The sequence below is a fragment of the Agelaius tricolor genome, unplaced genomic scaffold, assembly GCF_023055355.1.
Source record: "Agelaius tricolor isolate 1412-34295 unplaced genomic scaffold, bAgeTri1.0.p SCAF_9, whole genome shotgun sequence".
Classification (NCBI taxonomy): Eukaryota; Metazoa; Chordata; class Aves; order Passeriformes; family Icteridae; genus Agelaius; species Agelaius tricolor.
Genome location: NW_027269269.1, coordinates 11,198,216 through 11,212,806, shown reverse-complemented (window position 1 = coordinate 11,212,806; position 14,591 = coordinate 11,198,216). Strand labels below are relative to the sequence as shown.

The 14,591-nt window shown below is 42.0% G+C and overlaps 1 protein-coding gene across 2 annotated transcripts in view; it reads right to left on the bottom strand.

Annotated features, from left to right (window-relative positions):
• The window catches only part of MAML2 (mastermind like transcriptional coactivator 2), a 211,739-nt gene that overhangs the window by 51,415 nt on the left and 145,733 nt on the right, over window positions 1–14,591 (bottom strand). For both annotated transcript variants that reach the window (XM_071432733.1, XM_071432732.1), the window contains exon 3: window positions 12,408–13,859. In XM_071432733.1, the coding sequence (XP_071288834.1) occupies window positions 12,408–13,859 (1,452 nt within the window). The remainder of the gene's footprint in view (window positions 1–12,407; window positions 13,860–14,591) is intronic.

Below are 14,591 nucleotides of genomic sequence, written 5' to 3'. Positions count from 1 at the left end.
TTTAATTTGAAAAATTTTTACAAAACCTGCAAAGTTTATGCTAATTCTGAATCCAACCCTATTTTGAAGACTAAAATTAAAGCCATACTTATGCATTTAAATTGACGACCTGTTTTCACAAATACTGATCTACTTCATTTCTCCCCAACTCAGCCACCTTGTATGAAGACACCATTTTAGAAGCACCACACGTCTAGTAAATGCTTTCACTTCACCAGCTGTGTTAGAAAAAAAGTGTTGATCTCACCATCTCAATTTTTAACCTTTAAAGAACAGTTAATAGTTATTCACTTCACAGAAGCTTTATGGATGAATTAGTGTGTAGAAAACAATTAGAATATATTACATAATTTCATTACTTCTGCTATCACTACTATCTCTGCTCCTACTGATATTTGTGCATGAACTCAATTTGGTTTAGTTTTTGCTTGTAGCATTTGCATGGCTAAAATAACACAAAATCTGGGCATTCTCTCTTTTTTTTTCTTTTTTTTTCTTTTTTTTTGGTTAAGTAAATTTATAGCATAATTCCAGCTTCTGCATTGTTTTGTTGCCACAAAAATACCAGAGATGTAAGAAAAATTTGAGAAAAGCACAGTAATGACTATTCCAAATATTTACCCTGGGGGACAGAGAGAGCAAAAGGCACCTTGGAAACGTCATTCGAGAGGATATGGGGCAGCAGCCCTTTGTTTGCTTGTTGCCCTGAGAGTAATACACTATGTTGTCCAGATCCATAGGCTCAAATGCAAATATCAAGACAAAGTTATCTAATTAGCAGCCTCACAACTGCCTCTGGGTTTTATGTTGCTTTTGTCAGGGTTGGTTTTGTATAGTAGTCTCCTCTGTTTGAAAGAACATAATGAAGGTGATTAAAATGATTTATTAACATTGTGCCCATTTGAGCAAACAGTCCAAACATTTCTATATTCCCTGGTATCAAGCACAGTGATCTTCACACAAATATCCGAAGCTCTTTTAGCTTTTTAAATTTTTCCACAGCTTGACTTTAATTAATGTTTCATGTGCAAATTTATATACAGTTACTGTATCAACTGACTCGCTTTTGATTTTATTTGGATTCTTTTGGAAGAGGAGAGGGAAGATATCGTCACAACAGACCGTATATTTAAATGAATAATAAATGCCTGTAAGTCTATATGGTGTCCCATGGGACATCTACTCCTCTTCACTTGGAGGTGGTCTCCACAGATCCCCACTTGGTTCCAACAAAGAAAGGGACACATGAGGTGCCAGTCAGAGGACTAGTCTGTATTTTGCTGTAAAAGCGGAGGAGTAGAAAAGAATCCCATTATTAAACTGAGTGCCTGGCTATGACATATCTAACATTTATTTTAAATTTTATCTTAAAAGCAGTAAGATTTTTGGCCACCAGCACTCTCCTCAGGAAAGCCAAACAATTGGGAATGTGCTGTTAATTTCCAGCCTGAGTTTACTTATGGCCAATATCAAAAATGGTTACTAGGTGCACTGGTTGGAAAACTTGTCAGAAGAAAAACAGAGGTGGATATGTTAAAGCTATATGGTTTTTGGATGAACATTCTCTAGATCTGCATAAATAATTTGGCTATGGACACATAAGTCCTACTTTGCAGCTTTAAAAATATCAGGCTTTAATAGAGAGATGAATGTTTGTACCTCCAAAAACCCAGTTTCCTTAGTATTTTCAGATGGTGAGTCCAGCACTCCAGGTAGCATTTCTGGAGGATTAAAAGCCTGGGGCCCTAGAGTTTGGCCCACCAAGAAGTGCTTCTGAAAAGGATGGGTGGCCTTGATAGAATTTCAAATACGAAACAAGATTTTGACAACACAGCTGTACTTAGCCCATGAACTAGCTTTCACGTTTACCAAGGAAGCCTGTAATTTGTGGACCAAGAGTTATTTACTTCTCTTAAAAATAAACTCAGCAGTCCAAGCCCTACATGAAGAAGAGAAGATGCCAAAATCAAGGACTGTGGCACACTTGGGTCTCCTGCATAGACCTGTAGGATAGTGCTGCTGCTTTCTCACTGTGCTCAGCAGCCCACATGGCTGTGAGATATTTCTCGATGCTGTTTCAGCTCCCAAGAGCTGGGTGCTGAAGAGGAAGAAGGGCTGAAAAGGGACAGTCAGTGGGCTGGAAAAACAGGATGAGAGCTGCAGGATTCACAGTAATGATAGGGCTGAGAGGAAGACAGCAAAAGAGGACTTTGCACACTCCTTGTGCCATGAGGCTGGCATGGCACAACAGGCCAAAACGGAAGAGTACCTTTGGCTTTTTTTTTTAGGAAGCCCTTGCCAAAGATAAAAAAAGCCAGTTTGCACGCCTTTGCTAGGAATATGTTAGTGAAACAAGTGAGCTGGTCATGCAAACAACTTGTTTGACAGAAAGCAAACCAAGTGTCAAAAGCCAGGCAGAGTTCAACAGCTAAGCCTGGAAATGAGACACCCAGATTGTTCTGGATTTGCTCTGGTTCAGTTGATGCAGCAGATAAACAGTTAATGCCATTAGTGAACAAATGGCAGCGATCAAAAACCAACAGGAAAAGGCCACCACTTGCCATAATGCGAGCGAAATGACTGCGCTGAACGCCCTCCCTGCTGGGAGGTGGCAACATTAGATAAAAGCAAACGGAAAAAGAAATATTTTGGAAAAAACCTCTCCCTGCCCCAAATAAATTTCTTCCTGCTGGAAATTTTTGAAGTCCAGTTATTACTGTTAAGCTGAGTTTGTTCACAGGAAAAACAGAGAATGATGGAGCTGAAGAAAGTCTCAATTCTCAGCCTGTGAAATACTCATAAGATCCACTTTAGTGTTCATGGATCCCATGCATAATGAGGCCCATGGAGTCTGTTGTAGGGAGAAAACAATGAAGAGAGACAGGTAGCATGCTTAGCATGCTGCAGAAAGGGTTAAAAGTGGTCAGTTCATCACTCTCCTGTGTGGTGCCTTGGAAGTTTTCACAACACCAGATGTGTGAAAAAAAAAAGAAAGCAAGCCCAGTGAGCACCAGTAGACATCCTGGTGCCCTGGAAGCAGTTAAATTAACACCCAGCAGGGACAAATTTGCAGCTTTGGGAACAAGCTTAAAGTTAGTCTGTTTTCATTCCTGGAGTGAATTTGCAAGTGTATGACAGTGAAGTACAGCCTGGGAAGGAGCAGGCGGCTTTGGATTAAGGATGGATAGCCAGAATTTGCTCCCACCCTCCCTCCTCCCACTCTGTTTTGCACTTAGGCTGTGAAGCTCCCAATACTTCTTCTAATCCCTCTGTCTTTCCATGTCTTTTACCAGTTCCAGTAGGAAAGAAAAAAGTAATTCTTTTTTTTTTCCCCATTCTAGCTGAAACCAGACAAGACTGGAGTCACCCCAGCAAAACCTGCTTTAGCTGGGATTGCAGTTAACAGTCCTTCGGAGAAATCTAGTTCTGCAATGGATAAAGTTGGATGCTTTTCTAACTAGAACCAAAGCACTAAATCCTTTAGTAATTCATCACTCAGTTGGAGCCGGGCTGTGGCCCGGCTTGCAACCACTGCAAATTATAGAAAAGACTGGAAAAAGAAAAGTCTGTGAGAGTACATCTAAACCATCTTCACAGAATTACAGAAAGCCCTCACAGTCCCTCTCCCTCATACAAGTTACATAACAAATTGGATCCATAAAAATACCATCTTTCCTCATTTTCACACCTTAGTTATTGCAAATATTTTGGCATCAGTCAATCACAGGGAACTTTTCAACCAAGGTGGATTACACCGCTTCTTATGAAGGCCTGAGAAGGCCAATCTCCCTCATTCTTCCTTGTGTATATCTTTGGCAAGGTAGGAAGAAACTTCAAACCCTGAAACAGCCTTCTCAGAGAGGTGGTTGATGGCCCAAGCCTGTCAGTGTTTAAGAGGTATTTAAACCTTATAAAAATGTTGGTCAGCCCTGGTTTGCTGAGGCAATTGGACTACATGATCATTGTAGCTCCCTTCCAACTGAACTGTTCTATATATTTTATTCTGTTCTGTTCCATAAGTTGGTTATGCAATGGCTACACTTGCAGCTGAACATGGTGGAGGAGCTGTAGGGTCCCCTGAAGGAAGAAAATCAGAGAAAGAGTTGTATTAGTTGCTTCCCAGTGGGGCAAATACACTGCTTATTCTGTCTCCCTGACTGACAGGACAAACAGCAAGGCCTGAAATGTGTACTGTGTCCTTTCAATTTGGCAATTTGAAAGGCTCAGGGCTGGATTTCCTGCCCTGTTCTGAAGACTCCCTGCAAACCCTTTGGGAACTACTGGACACGAAGGCCTTACGCTCCTTCACTTATTCCTGGCATAGGATACAGAAACAGTTCTTAAGTGTTACCAATCTTCCACTTCCCCATTGCAAAGACTGTAGGTTCTTGTCCCATGTGTATCAGTAGCTCCTAATCTGCTCCATTTTCTCCCACACTATTTCCCTTGGATGTCCTGTCTTCCTCCACCTGCACCCAGACTCACTCTCAGCCTTCTCCTCCTGAGCTCCCAATCCTTCTCACTCATTCCCTCTCACCCAAGCCCAATTTGCACTCTGTATTACTGCCTTCCAGGCTTCTTCCTATCCTCAGACCCTCACTCTTTCTGGGCTTCACTCCTTTACCAGCTGCTCTTACAGCTCTGTCCATCCCATCCAATTGCCCTACTCTGGATTCAGTCCCATCTGGCTGTTTCTTTCCCTTGCACTGAACTTTCTGCTCTGTGACTCTCTCTGTCCTGTCCCTTCACACCCAGTCTCCCTCTTGCAGTCAGCTGTTCACCTTCCACTCCTTCTCCAGACACCTCCTTAGGTGAGGTTCCCCATCACCAGCCACCTGAAGTGAGTTTAGCAGCTCACTGGCAGAAGCAATCCCATCTCTGCTCCTGGCCTCCACCTGGGTGCTCCTGCCTCTTCCCTTGTGCAGGTGTTGGCTTTGCCTGACCCGACAAGCTGAAGAAAACCTACATAGAGAGAAAAAGGATAGCTCTCTGCTGGCCTTGTGAGAGCTTGGACAAGTGCCAGAGGAAGAAGTACTCACACGGCTAGGGTGGGGAAGGATTTCTTGACCCTTTCTGAAGCTTCTAATCTTTAGATCAGCTCTTCCACCCCGTGAAACCTCACATAAGAGAGTCCAAAGCCCCTGTGCTTCCCTTCTTTTGACATATTGCCACATCACTCAATGTCAGAAAGCAAGTTTCAGTCTGCACATGTCTTTCAGGCAGAGCAGCAGAGCTGGGCTCACGGGTGTTGAGAGTTTTCTGCAGAGAGGTTGTTCCCCACCACATGCCTCGCCTGGGTACTCTGAGAGCACCCTCCTCACTGGTTACATAGGAGGCTTAGGGGATTCACATGAAATACAGATATCTGGTATGAAAGAGAGGGATAAATATCCCTCCTTTTACTCAATTCCTGTGCTTTCTATTGATTCACTAGGTCTGGTTCAACTCCAGACTCTGTTAGAGGATTTTTCTGCAATGGTAAGCGTATTCAACAACTCCAGTGGATTGATTGTAACGGCTTTGAATGACATCTTCCTTCTTTATTTCTTTCCCCAAATACACAAGAATATATAAAATATACTGTAAGATTTCCTTCATCTCAAGGTTTGGCTGGCTTGCTTATTTAGATTATAAATTCTTCAGGGCAAAACCTGTCTCTTACACTGTGTGTGTACATTACCAGAAACAGGCATGCAGCAAATGAAGCAGGCAGATGGTTCTGGAATAGTTCTGTTGGAGCATCTGGCTGATTTTCTGGAACAGCATCACATTCAAATGGTAAACTCACCCGTGAAAACTCACATTAAAGGAACATTACTAGGTCTGTTGCTGTCTTAACAACAGTCATCTGTGGCCTGGGGCAGGTCTCCACCATAAAAACACCAGCAGTAAAAGTGGCTGAGTGGAGGAATAAATATTTGCCATTAAAATATTCCTTCATTTTGAACCCCGGGAGAGAGAAATTACTGGGACTAAGCACTCTTGAGCACTTCAGGGAATTAAAATAATAGGAAGACTCTAGGGAGAACTGGGGCTTGTTAATTTTTTTTTTGTTCCTTGACTTCTTGAGGTATTCCTAAATTGTCTGCAAACAAGTAAAAACTTACAGGAAAGGGTTTTTCACCATGCCAGCTCCAAATGGTTGTGGAATTATATTGTTTTTCCAGGCTGCCTTTCCAAAATCCCTGCAGGAAGTTGACTCAGGGCTTGACTCTGGCCTCAGATGCATGCACAGCAACAGCAGGAATCCTCACTTCAAACAGGTAAGAAGCCCTGGTGGACACCATAACTTTATGGACAAGTTCACAGATCAAGATAGGCTAACTAGGTCCCTAGCAGAGAATCAGACCTGAAGCATCCTCGGCCCCTTTTCTTCTGGTCAGCATGCCATCTTCACAGTTCCTTATCTAAGACTTGTCCTGTTACACTTCCTTTCCAGTTAATCTAATAAGCACAAATTCACGTCCTGTTTTTGATGATGATTCCTCACTTTACACTACCACCCCAGGCCTGTAAACTATAATCTCAGCCACCAGCATCCTCATCTTCTGAGTACACACTCAGTACCTTGGCTGTGCCTTTGCTTTCCTTCTCTAGCCCATGCCTCCCAGGTGGTGGTGGAGTACAATCAGAGGGCTGAAACGCTAACCACCTTATTGTACCCTCTGTCTCTAACAGCAGGTTTTTCCCTCCTTCATCCAAGACAACTGACTGAGTTATGAAGGGTCTCTTGGATCACTGCAGTTCTCAAACCAATACCTTAAGACCCGCAGGTAGGGAAAAGTTCATACCTATCAAGTTCTTTCCATAATACCCATCTTATCTTTGATCTTATAGAAGTCAGGTCAATGCTATCCCTTTGAAACAGGTGACATTTTTAGTCTGAGTTTATACAGTTCTTCACAGAATTTCATTTTGCCCTCTCAGTGGACCTCCCAGGCACTTTCACAATGTTAATAGATAATGAATGAGACTTCAAGTGTGCTGACATTAGCAAAGAACTCATCCAGGGAAGCTCAATGATGTTTTTCATTGGTACCTTCATGGAAGTACCTTCAAAAAGCAGCTCAACAGAGACATCAGGAACTGTCTCATCTACCTCCCAAATCCCCCAACCAAGAAGCCTTTGACCATGGATAATAACCTACTATTCTTCCAGTGTAAATGCTTTATGCAAAGAGTTCAAGAAACCTTATGGAACTTGGGGTGTCTCTGAGACTTTGAATTACCATATCCTCAGGGAGTGACTGCCCACAGTGGGACTGTGTATGTATTTTGTTCAGCAAACTGAGCATGAATGATATAAGGCACCACCAAGAAAACTGTCCATAATGACAATACAGGAACTTACAACATTTCTCTCTGGTTTCATGCTCATAAATCAGTTATGACCCTGCAATTGATGGTGGTTATTGGGACATACTCAAGTTTTTGTCCAGAATATTTAATTCAGAAGTCCTTGTATGAGGGAATGTGACCAAAATGGAGATATCAAGAAAAGCTGTCATCCAAATATTATTTTTATAGAGAGCTTTGAGAGAAAGGTCACATTGTTATTTTCTTACACTATGGAACAGTTTCTATTATTACAGATTCCAAAAGCCTGGAATCGTTGTCATTTATGATCTAAGTAAAATTCAAGTCCTGGTTTGTACCCATTACTAAAAGCTTCTCTAGGTTTTCTCTCTTCATTTCACAAACATTTGTAAAATACTTCCTTCACACTTGAAAAGAGAGAAGTTGCCTCACCAAAACGTGTACTTGTTTTCTTCCATAGCGGTAAACACAGAGGTTTAGGAAAATACTCTTTTAATAAAGAAGACACATTTTCTTTGAGAAATTTCAGGGACTAAATTAGATATGTGAGTTACTACTCAGCAGTGAATGGTAATAAGAGTTTTTTATAACTAATGTCAAAAAAGACATTAGTTATAAAATGTCTTTTTGGTCCCGGTGCTTCTTCTTCACATAGCACTCTATCTGAAAGTTTAACACATACTTTTTATTGAATCCACATGGTGTCCATGCTTTAAAAAAAAAAAAAAAAAAAGGTAGAAGGTCATATCCTGCTTCTAACTATGCTGCTGTGAGTTCAGTTATACTCTCCTGAAAATAAATGAAATTTCTCTGGGCCTACACTGGAGAAAATGAGAGGAGAATCTGTTTCAGGATCTCTGCATGCAGGTTAGTTGAAATACCACCTCTGTCCCTTGGAGGTATTTCAGATGATGAATGCATATTAAGCTCTGGGCAGTGGAAGGGCTGGTGTAATGGAATGGTTTGCAAGGGGGCAGTCACATCAGCACCTGGAGCTCCTCTGTGGTGCACATCCCTTAGTGCAGTGCTGAACAGTAATCCTACAAGGAAAACATGCTGGGAGCAGGTACTGAAGAAGGGACTGCTCAGTATTCAGTAGGGAGGAAGACTGGTTGGATGTAAAAGGAGCCTGTTAAGTTCCAGTAAAGAAAATGATCTAAGGTGTGTTCCAATTCGGACAAGTAAGGGCAAATACCACCACCACCCCTTAAACTGTGACTAATCACAATTCTTGGGTTATTGAAAAAGAGTGTAGAGATGGGAAAAAGGAGAAGGTGATCCCATCCTCAAAGCAATTCTTAAAGAACAAGGACTAACAAGGCCCTGAGTTTTCCACAAGCAAACACTGTTGTGGGTTGTATCTACACTGATGTACCCAGAGCCTTAAAAATATGGACTACTGGTTGTTCATGTAAAGTGGAGGGTGAAGCTCTCACGATCCCTTGTGTTATCCTTGCCTCCAAAGCCAAGACTAAATAGGACACATGCCCACATGCAGCAGATGAAGTGGCCTTGCTCTCTTAGGGCTCCTGTTCTCATGAGCTCAGCCTTCTATTCTCCCCTCCCTTGAGCAAATGAAGTTGAATGAAAACAATTGGAGAAAAATTCAGCTTGAAATCCTTGAGTTTAATTTGGCTTTAGGTCAAAACCAGAAGGGGATGAATAATATTTTATTTAGTAGATACAAGCTTTTTTTGTTGTTGTTGTGGGGGTTTTTTTTGTTGGGTTTTTTTGTTTTGTTTTTATTTTTTTACTTCTTCACGGAAAAGTAATAGATCTTATTCAACAAATAAAATGGCTGATCAAAAACTTGGAAAATGTGTGAGGAATTTCTTGGACTAGTTAAAAACATCAAGTCCTCAGTTCAAAAATCTTAAGTCTTACTTCAGAAGCATCTCTCATTGACTGGACTACATTCCTTCAAAAGGGTAAAGTTAGGCTTTTACCCAGGCCCAGTTACAGATTTTCAGCTGAGGCTCTGTAGAAGTATCACAAACCTGATTAAACTTGTATAGAATTTGGAGCTTCTAATACTTCCTAAGCAAAGAGAGTGTTGAATTTCTATGAGTTTTTTCATTACTATGTGTATGTTGCATTCAGATAGACAATAGAAAGGAATCTTTCCCAGAACAATGGAGAATAAAAGAGAGAGGCAAACAAACCCTTCATTCAGATCAACCTTCCAGGAAACCAAGATGATTTCCATCATTTTTATGACTTTTCCCTAGAGGCAAAAGACATCTAATTAGCAAATCCCTCTGTAAGTTTGTTTCAATTGACACAAAGGGAATGTGACAAGCAGAGAAATTATAAGCCTTATATTTCCAGTTAACCAGTTTGAACTGATAAAACCAAGCTCAGATGGGTTTTGGGGATCTTAAGCTTGGGGAGCAAATAATCCAGAGGGTGAGTTAGTTCTGCTAAAAATGTGAACTTATGGTGTTGCAGTCAGTGATTTCTGACGGCAGTGTCACAGCAGTCCTTTGTGAATGTGCCCTCACATCACCAGCTACAAAGCATTGCAGTGAGTTGTGACATGGTCCTATAATGATCTGGGGAGGAGCTGAATGATACCAAGCAGAATCAAATCTTGATTCCTCAAGCAGAAATAGAGCATGAGTAAAATAAATATTAATCACGAAGTTAATTAGTAAATGCTGGTAATTAATCATGCATTACTTTTAATGATGGGTAGAAATACTCAGAGGTGGGAGACGATCCTTCAGGAAAGCAGGCTGTGCAGCCTAAATGAGGTAATGTCCCCATTGCTAAAATCAGCAGCAGTCGATCCACAAGGTCGTTTTGACCTTTGTTGTCTTTACTGGAAGATAATACTAGCAGCATCTCCTCCCCCTCGATTTAATATCTAAATTTATGTGGCAAGCAGGCCCTGTCCAAGGGGTTGGTGGGCTCTTGCAGCAGTGCAGGAAGGTGCTAAAGGGTCCACAGGACTCATAAATACTGCCAGGTAAATGGTTATATTCAAACCTTTTAAAAACTCTGTAATTCATGGACCAATTATATTTCTAAGTATTGTTCCAGCAACTACAAAATACTCTAATTGAGAGAGACATAATTGATATCCTGAACTTCATCAGCACTTTGGAACAACTGCTAGGGATCTTTAAAAAAAAGCCAGTTATCTCTCTAGAGCATGGAAAAAACAGCATCTTTACTGCAAAAGCCCTGTAATCTGTGTCTAAAAAGCTTCCAAGCTTCTCAGCTGTGCTGTGGGTCAGGTAGCCACATCTTGCAGAAACAACTGTGGGAAGCGGTCAGATGACAAGAAATATTGGAAAATTAGTTGGCAGAAAGAAATCTGTGATGATAGGCAAAACCCCTTCCTTGGTGTAATATCTCAAGTTACACTATCACTTAGGACAAGTTTCCTAAAGCAAAGATCTTGAGGCCACACAGGTGAGAAATCCTTCTACACTCACGGTAAATCTTGCAAGTACTACTGGGGCCGAGGTGCCCAGTCCCATCTTGTTGGCTGACCCCCCTAAGCAGCAGCCCAAGAGGGCACAGAGCAAGTAGTTAACATTACTTCAAGCAGAGCTGCTCTCATGTTTTTATGCCTCACCAGAATGTGACCTTGCAAATTTTTTCAGAAAAACAGTAGTGTTTGCAGAAGTCTTGCCTGTCTCCCCTGTGATGACAGATTGCTGGAAGGTTCATGATGGCTGAATGAAGAAACAATTAAAATTCATCTGTCTGCCAGTCTATTAAGAGAATGGGGAAATGCACCTTAGAAGAGAGCACACAGTGGCTCAAGAAGAAGAACAGCTTACAGACACCTCCCATAAAACAGCAAAACTGTGCTTGCATCCTGCAAATGCTCATTCTACAGCATCTTTCCACAAAGCAATTTCTCACACCTACCCATAGGTTTCACCTGGTACCTCTTGCTAAGGGACTTGTTGGAGTAAGTCATGGTTAGTTGTTCAGGAAATTTAAAAGGAGAAAGGTGTGCAGGCATACAACTGTATTTACTCTTTTTAAAGCATCAGCCTATTCATCCAGTTTGGTGAAGAAACTCCAGCTTAGAAGGATTCGTTCACAGTGCTGCCTTCTGGGAGTCCATGGAAAACAGGCTTTCATTTTTAAGCAGCTTCTTATAGCTTTTTTCCCATCTCCACACCTATACTGCAATTCCATATCTTCAAATATGCTGAGATGAAATCCCACCTAAACTACTCAGAGTTGCCTAAACATTCCAAGGTCAAATATGTTTTACTTGTTTTGCACCTGGTTTCCAGACTCTGGGGTACACCAAGTTTGCACATTCTCACTTTGATTGGCAGGTCTGAAACTTGGGATCTGAGATCTGAGTGCACAGGGACTTGGCATAGCACAACTAAGCTAAAACAGCAGATATTGTAAGGGTACTGTCTCATGATAACACAGTGGGAGCTGGCTACATGGAATATAGTTGTAGACATATCTGTGGCAACCTTCTCCTTCATCTCTCAGCATGTATTTTATCCACAGAATATTCCCAGAAGTGTGATGGGTGTTTAGAAAGCTCACAGATAAATCTTAGTTTTTCTTTGCCAAAGCAATAGCAAATGTGCAAACAGTATTTTTTGTCATATCAGTCAAAAGATATCTAAAAACAGAATTTCCTAACCCTGCCTCCCTGAGAAAAATGATGGCATAAAAATTAACATTGTAAAACACATTATCTAAGATAACATAGAAATTCATTAAAATTCTGAATTTCAAAAGAGCCTAAATTTTTGTAAGCTAGAAAACTTAGATGGGAGTCCAAAATACGCTTGCATCTGCCCTACTATCTCACCTTTCTGACAAGTATCTACATAATATATAGCAGTGACATATTCATTCCATTGAATGAAGAGAAAAGTGTTATGAGCATGTGCTTCTTGAAATTCTTCTAAATGTGCATCCATGATACACCTGAATAGGTTCTAAATGTGCCATCACCAGCTCTGCAGAAGTGCATGCTGAGAGGATCATTAAGTGCCACTAGGACACATCTCCTGCAGGAATGAGGCCAGGCTTGGAAAAGCCTTTTTATTACTTGGACCAGAACAATTCTGTAGCAAATAAGGAGGAATTTGTCTTACCGGTCTGTGCTGCTGAGAGACTGGATACTGCAAACCTGAGATTTGCTGGCTTTGCTGCATTTTCTGAAGCATCATTTTTTGCTGCATTGCTAGGGTTACATTAGGTGGCCTCTGAAGAGACTGGTTTGGGAGAGGCTGAGCAGTTTGTGGCTGTGGCTGTTGTTGCTGCTGTTGCTGTGGCTGCTGCTGCACGGGAGCTGAACCCTGTGCCTGCTGGGTGTAGTGCAGAAGGGCAGGCTTGTTTTGGGAACCCAAAACCGAAGGCATCTGCTGGTTTGTTTGCTCTGAGTTAAAGTGAAACAAAGGCTTTGTGTTGCCATGATGCTGCTCTAGAGGTGGCTGAGCACTGTTGATAAAGTTTCTGTTGAGGTCCTGAGGCTTCTGTTGCATGATTATGTCCATGGGATTGCTCTGGGGAGTGGTTGGTTTATAAACATAGTTGTTCATCCCTTTTGTCTGGTTTCCATTCACTGGCACCCCGAGCATTGCTGAGCTTTGTGGGCTGAACTGCTGCTGGCGAAAAGAGGGACTGGGGATTTTCTCTTGCACAAAGGGTCCAGGGGAAGGTCCTGATGGAGACAGAGTGGACCAGTTGGCTGTCTGGTTCTGCTGCTGCTGTTGCTGCTGAATCAAGGCATGCTGCTGCCGGTTGGCTGCGATCTGTTTGAGCTGCTGTGCATGAGACACCTCCTGCCAGTTAGGCAAAGGCCGAGTGGACGCAGAAGAAACCTGTGACACCTGTGTTTGAGGCACCGAGGGGATGGGTGAAGAGGCAGACATGGCAGGGGAAGCCATCGTGAAGGCTGGACCTGTAGAAGAAGGCCTCATCTGTGGGGAGCCCACAGGAGCCTGATTCATGCCTGCTGCATACTCACTTTTTATCACCATCTTATCCATCTGCAGAGATCTCACAGGGCCCCTCTGGCTCTGCTGCCCAAGGTCAATGTTGAATGGCTCATCTTGTTTTATCGTGGCATTTATCATATTCTCTAGCTCAACATCACTCATTGGTGGCACCGATATGTTAGTCAGTTCATTAAACAGTTCCTGAAGCTCAAGATCCATCATTTGGTCCCATGAGTCTTCCCCATATCTGTTAGGGAACACGTTCTCATGGGATGTCTGGCCATCTAAGTGTTTGCTGCAGGACATTGTTTCTCCTGGTTCTTTCTTTACCTCTTTCAAAGTCATATTAAACATGTCATTCCCACTAGCATGGGTATTGTTTGCTAGGCTGCTGGCCTTTCTTTGTGATCCTTGCCCCACAGTCATAGTTCCTGACATTGACTGGCTTTGGCAATTGTTAACATGTTGTCCACCTTGTCCCACTGGGATATTGTCACCCACTCTTATCCTCTTAATGTCAAGGAAAGAGTTCTCTGAAACACCATTGGGCCTTTTGTTGACAGGTGACAGATTTACCACCAACTTTCTCTTCAAGGAGCCTTGAAGCTGAAAGAAACAGAGACAAAAAAAAACCAATTAGATGATACCAAAGAAATAATTTAATTGCTTGAAAGGCAACAGGCAAGTAAGCATTGCTTAGTTCAGAAAGCTCCTCTGGGCTTTTTTTGGTCAGTGAAGCTGTGCAGAACTGTAGGCAAATAGGCTTTAAGTGGTGACTCTCCCTGCCACCATCACCCTTGCCATCAGCATTTTTCGAGCACTGCTGCCTCCTGTTCATCACAGACCCCCTTCCCCCTCAGAGGTGTGATGAGGGAGGGAGGTAGCCAGAGCTGTAGTTGGTAAAGCCCCTTTGCTCCAGATCTACTCCAATCCAGCTGTGCCAGACAGATCTAAAGTATTTTAGACAGCAGAGACAAATGCAGTCATGAAATCTGCCCTTGTGCCTACCTGGTGGTGCAGTTTTCATTTTCCCAGTTTTGGTATATGATCCAAAAAAACTTTTTTGACACTTGTAGAGTCCAAAAATCCTTGAAAACATTATAATGGCACACACAAGATCAAGGCATACTTAGCTTATGTAGGTTTATACTGGCCAGAGATGTGTATGATTAAAAATGTTAGATATTAACCTGTTGAAAACTGAGAATGAGTTCACTGGAGCCATGTCCGGTTATGTCAGCCAAGGGTCTGGCCCATGATGTACTTAATGCCAGATTATTTCCCAAAGACGTACATTAATACATTAAGCCCTTGTTGTTTATGTCCTGAAACATCTCT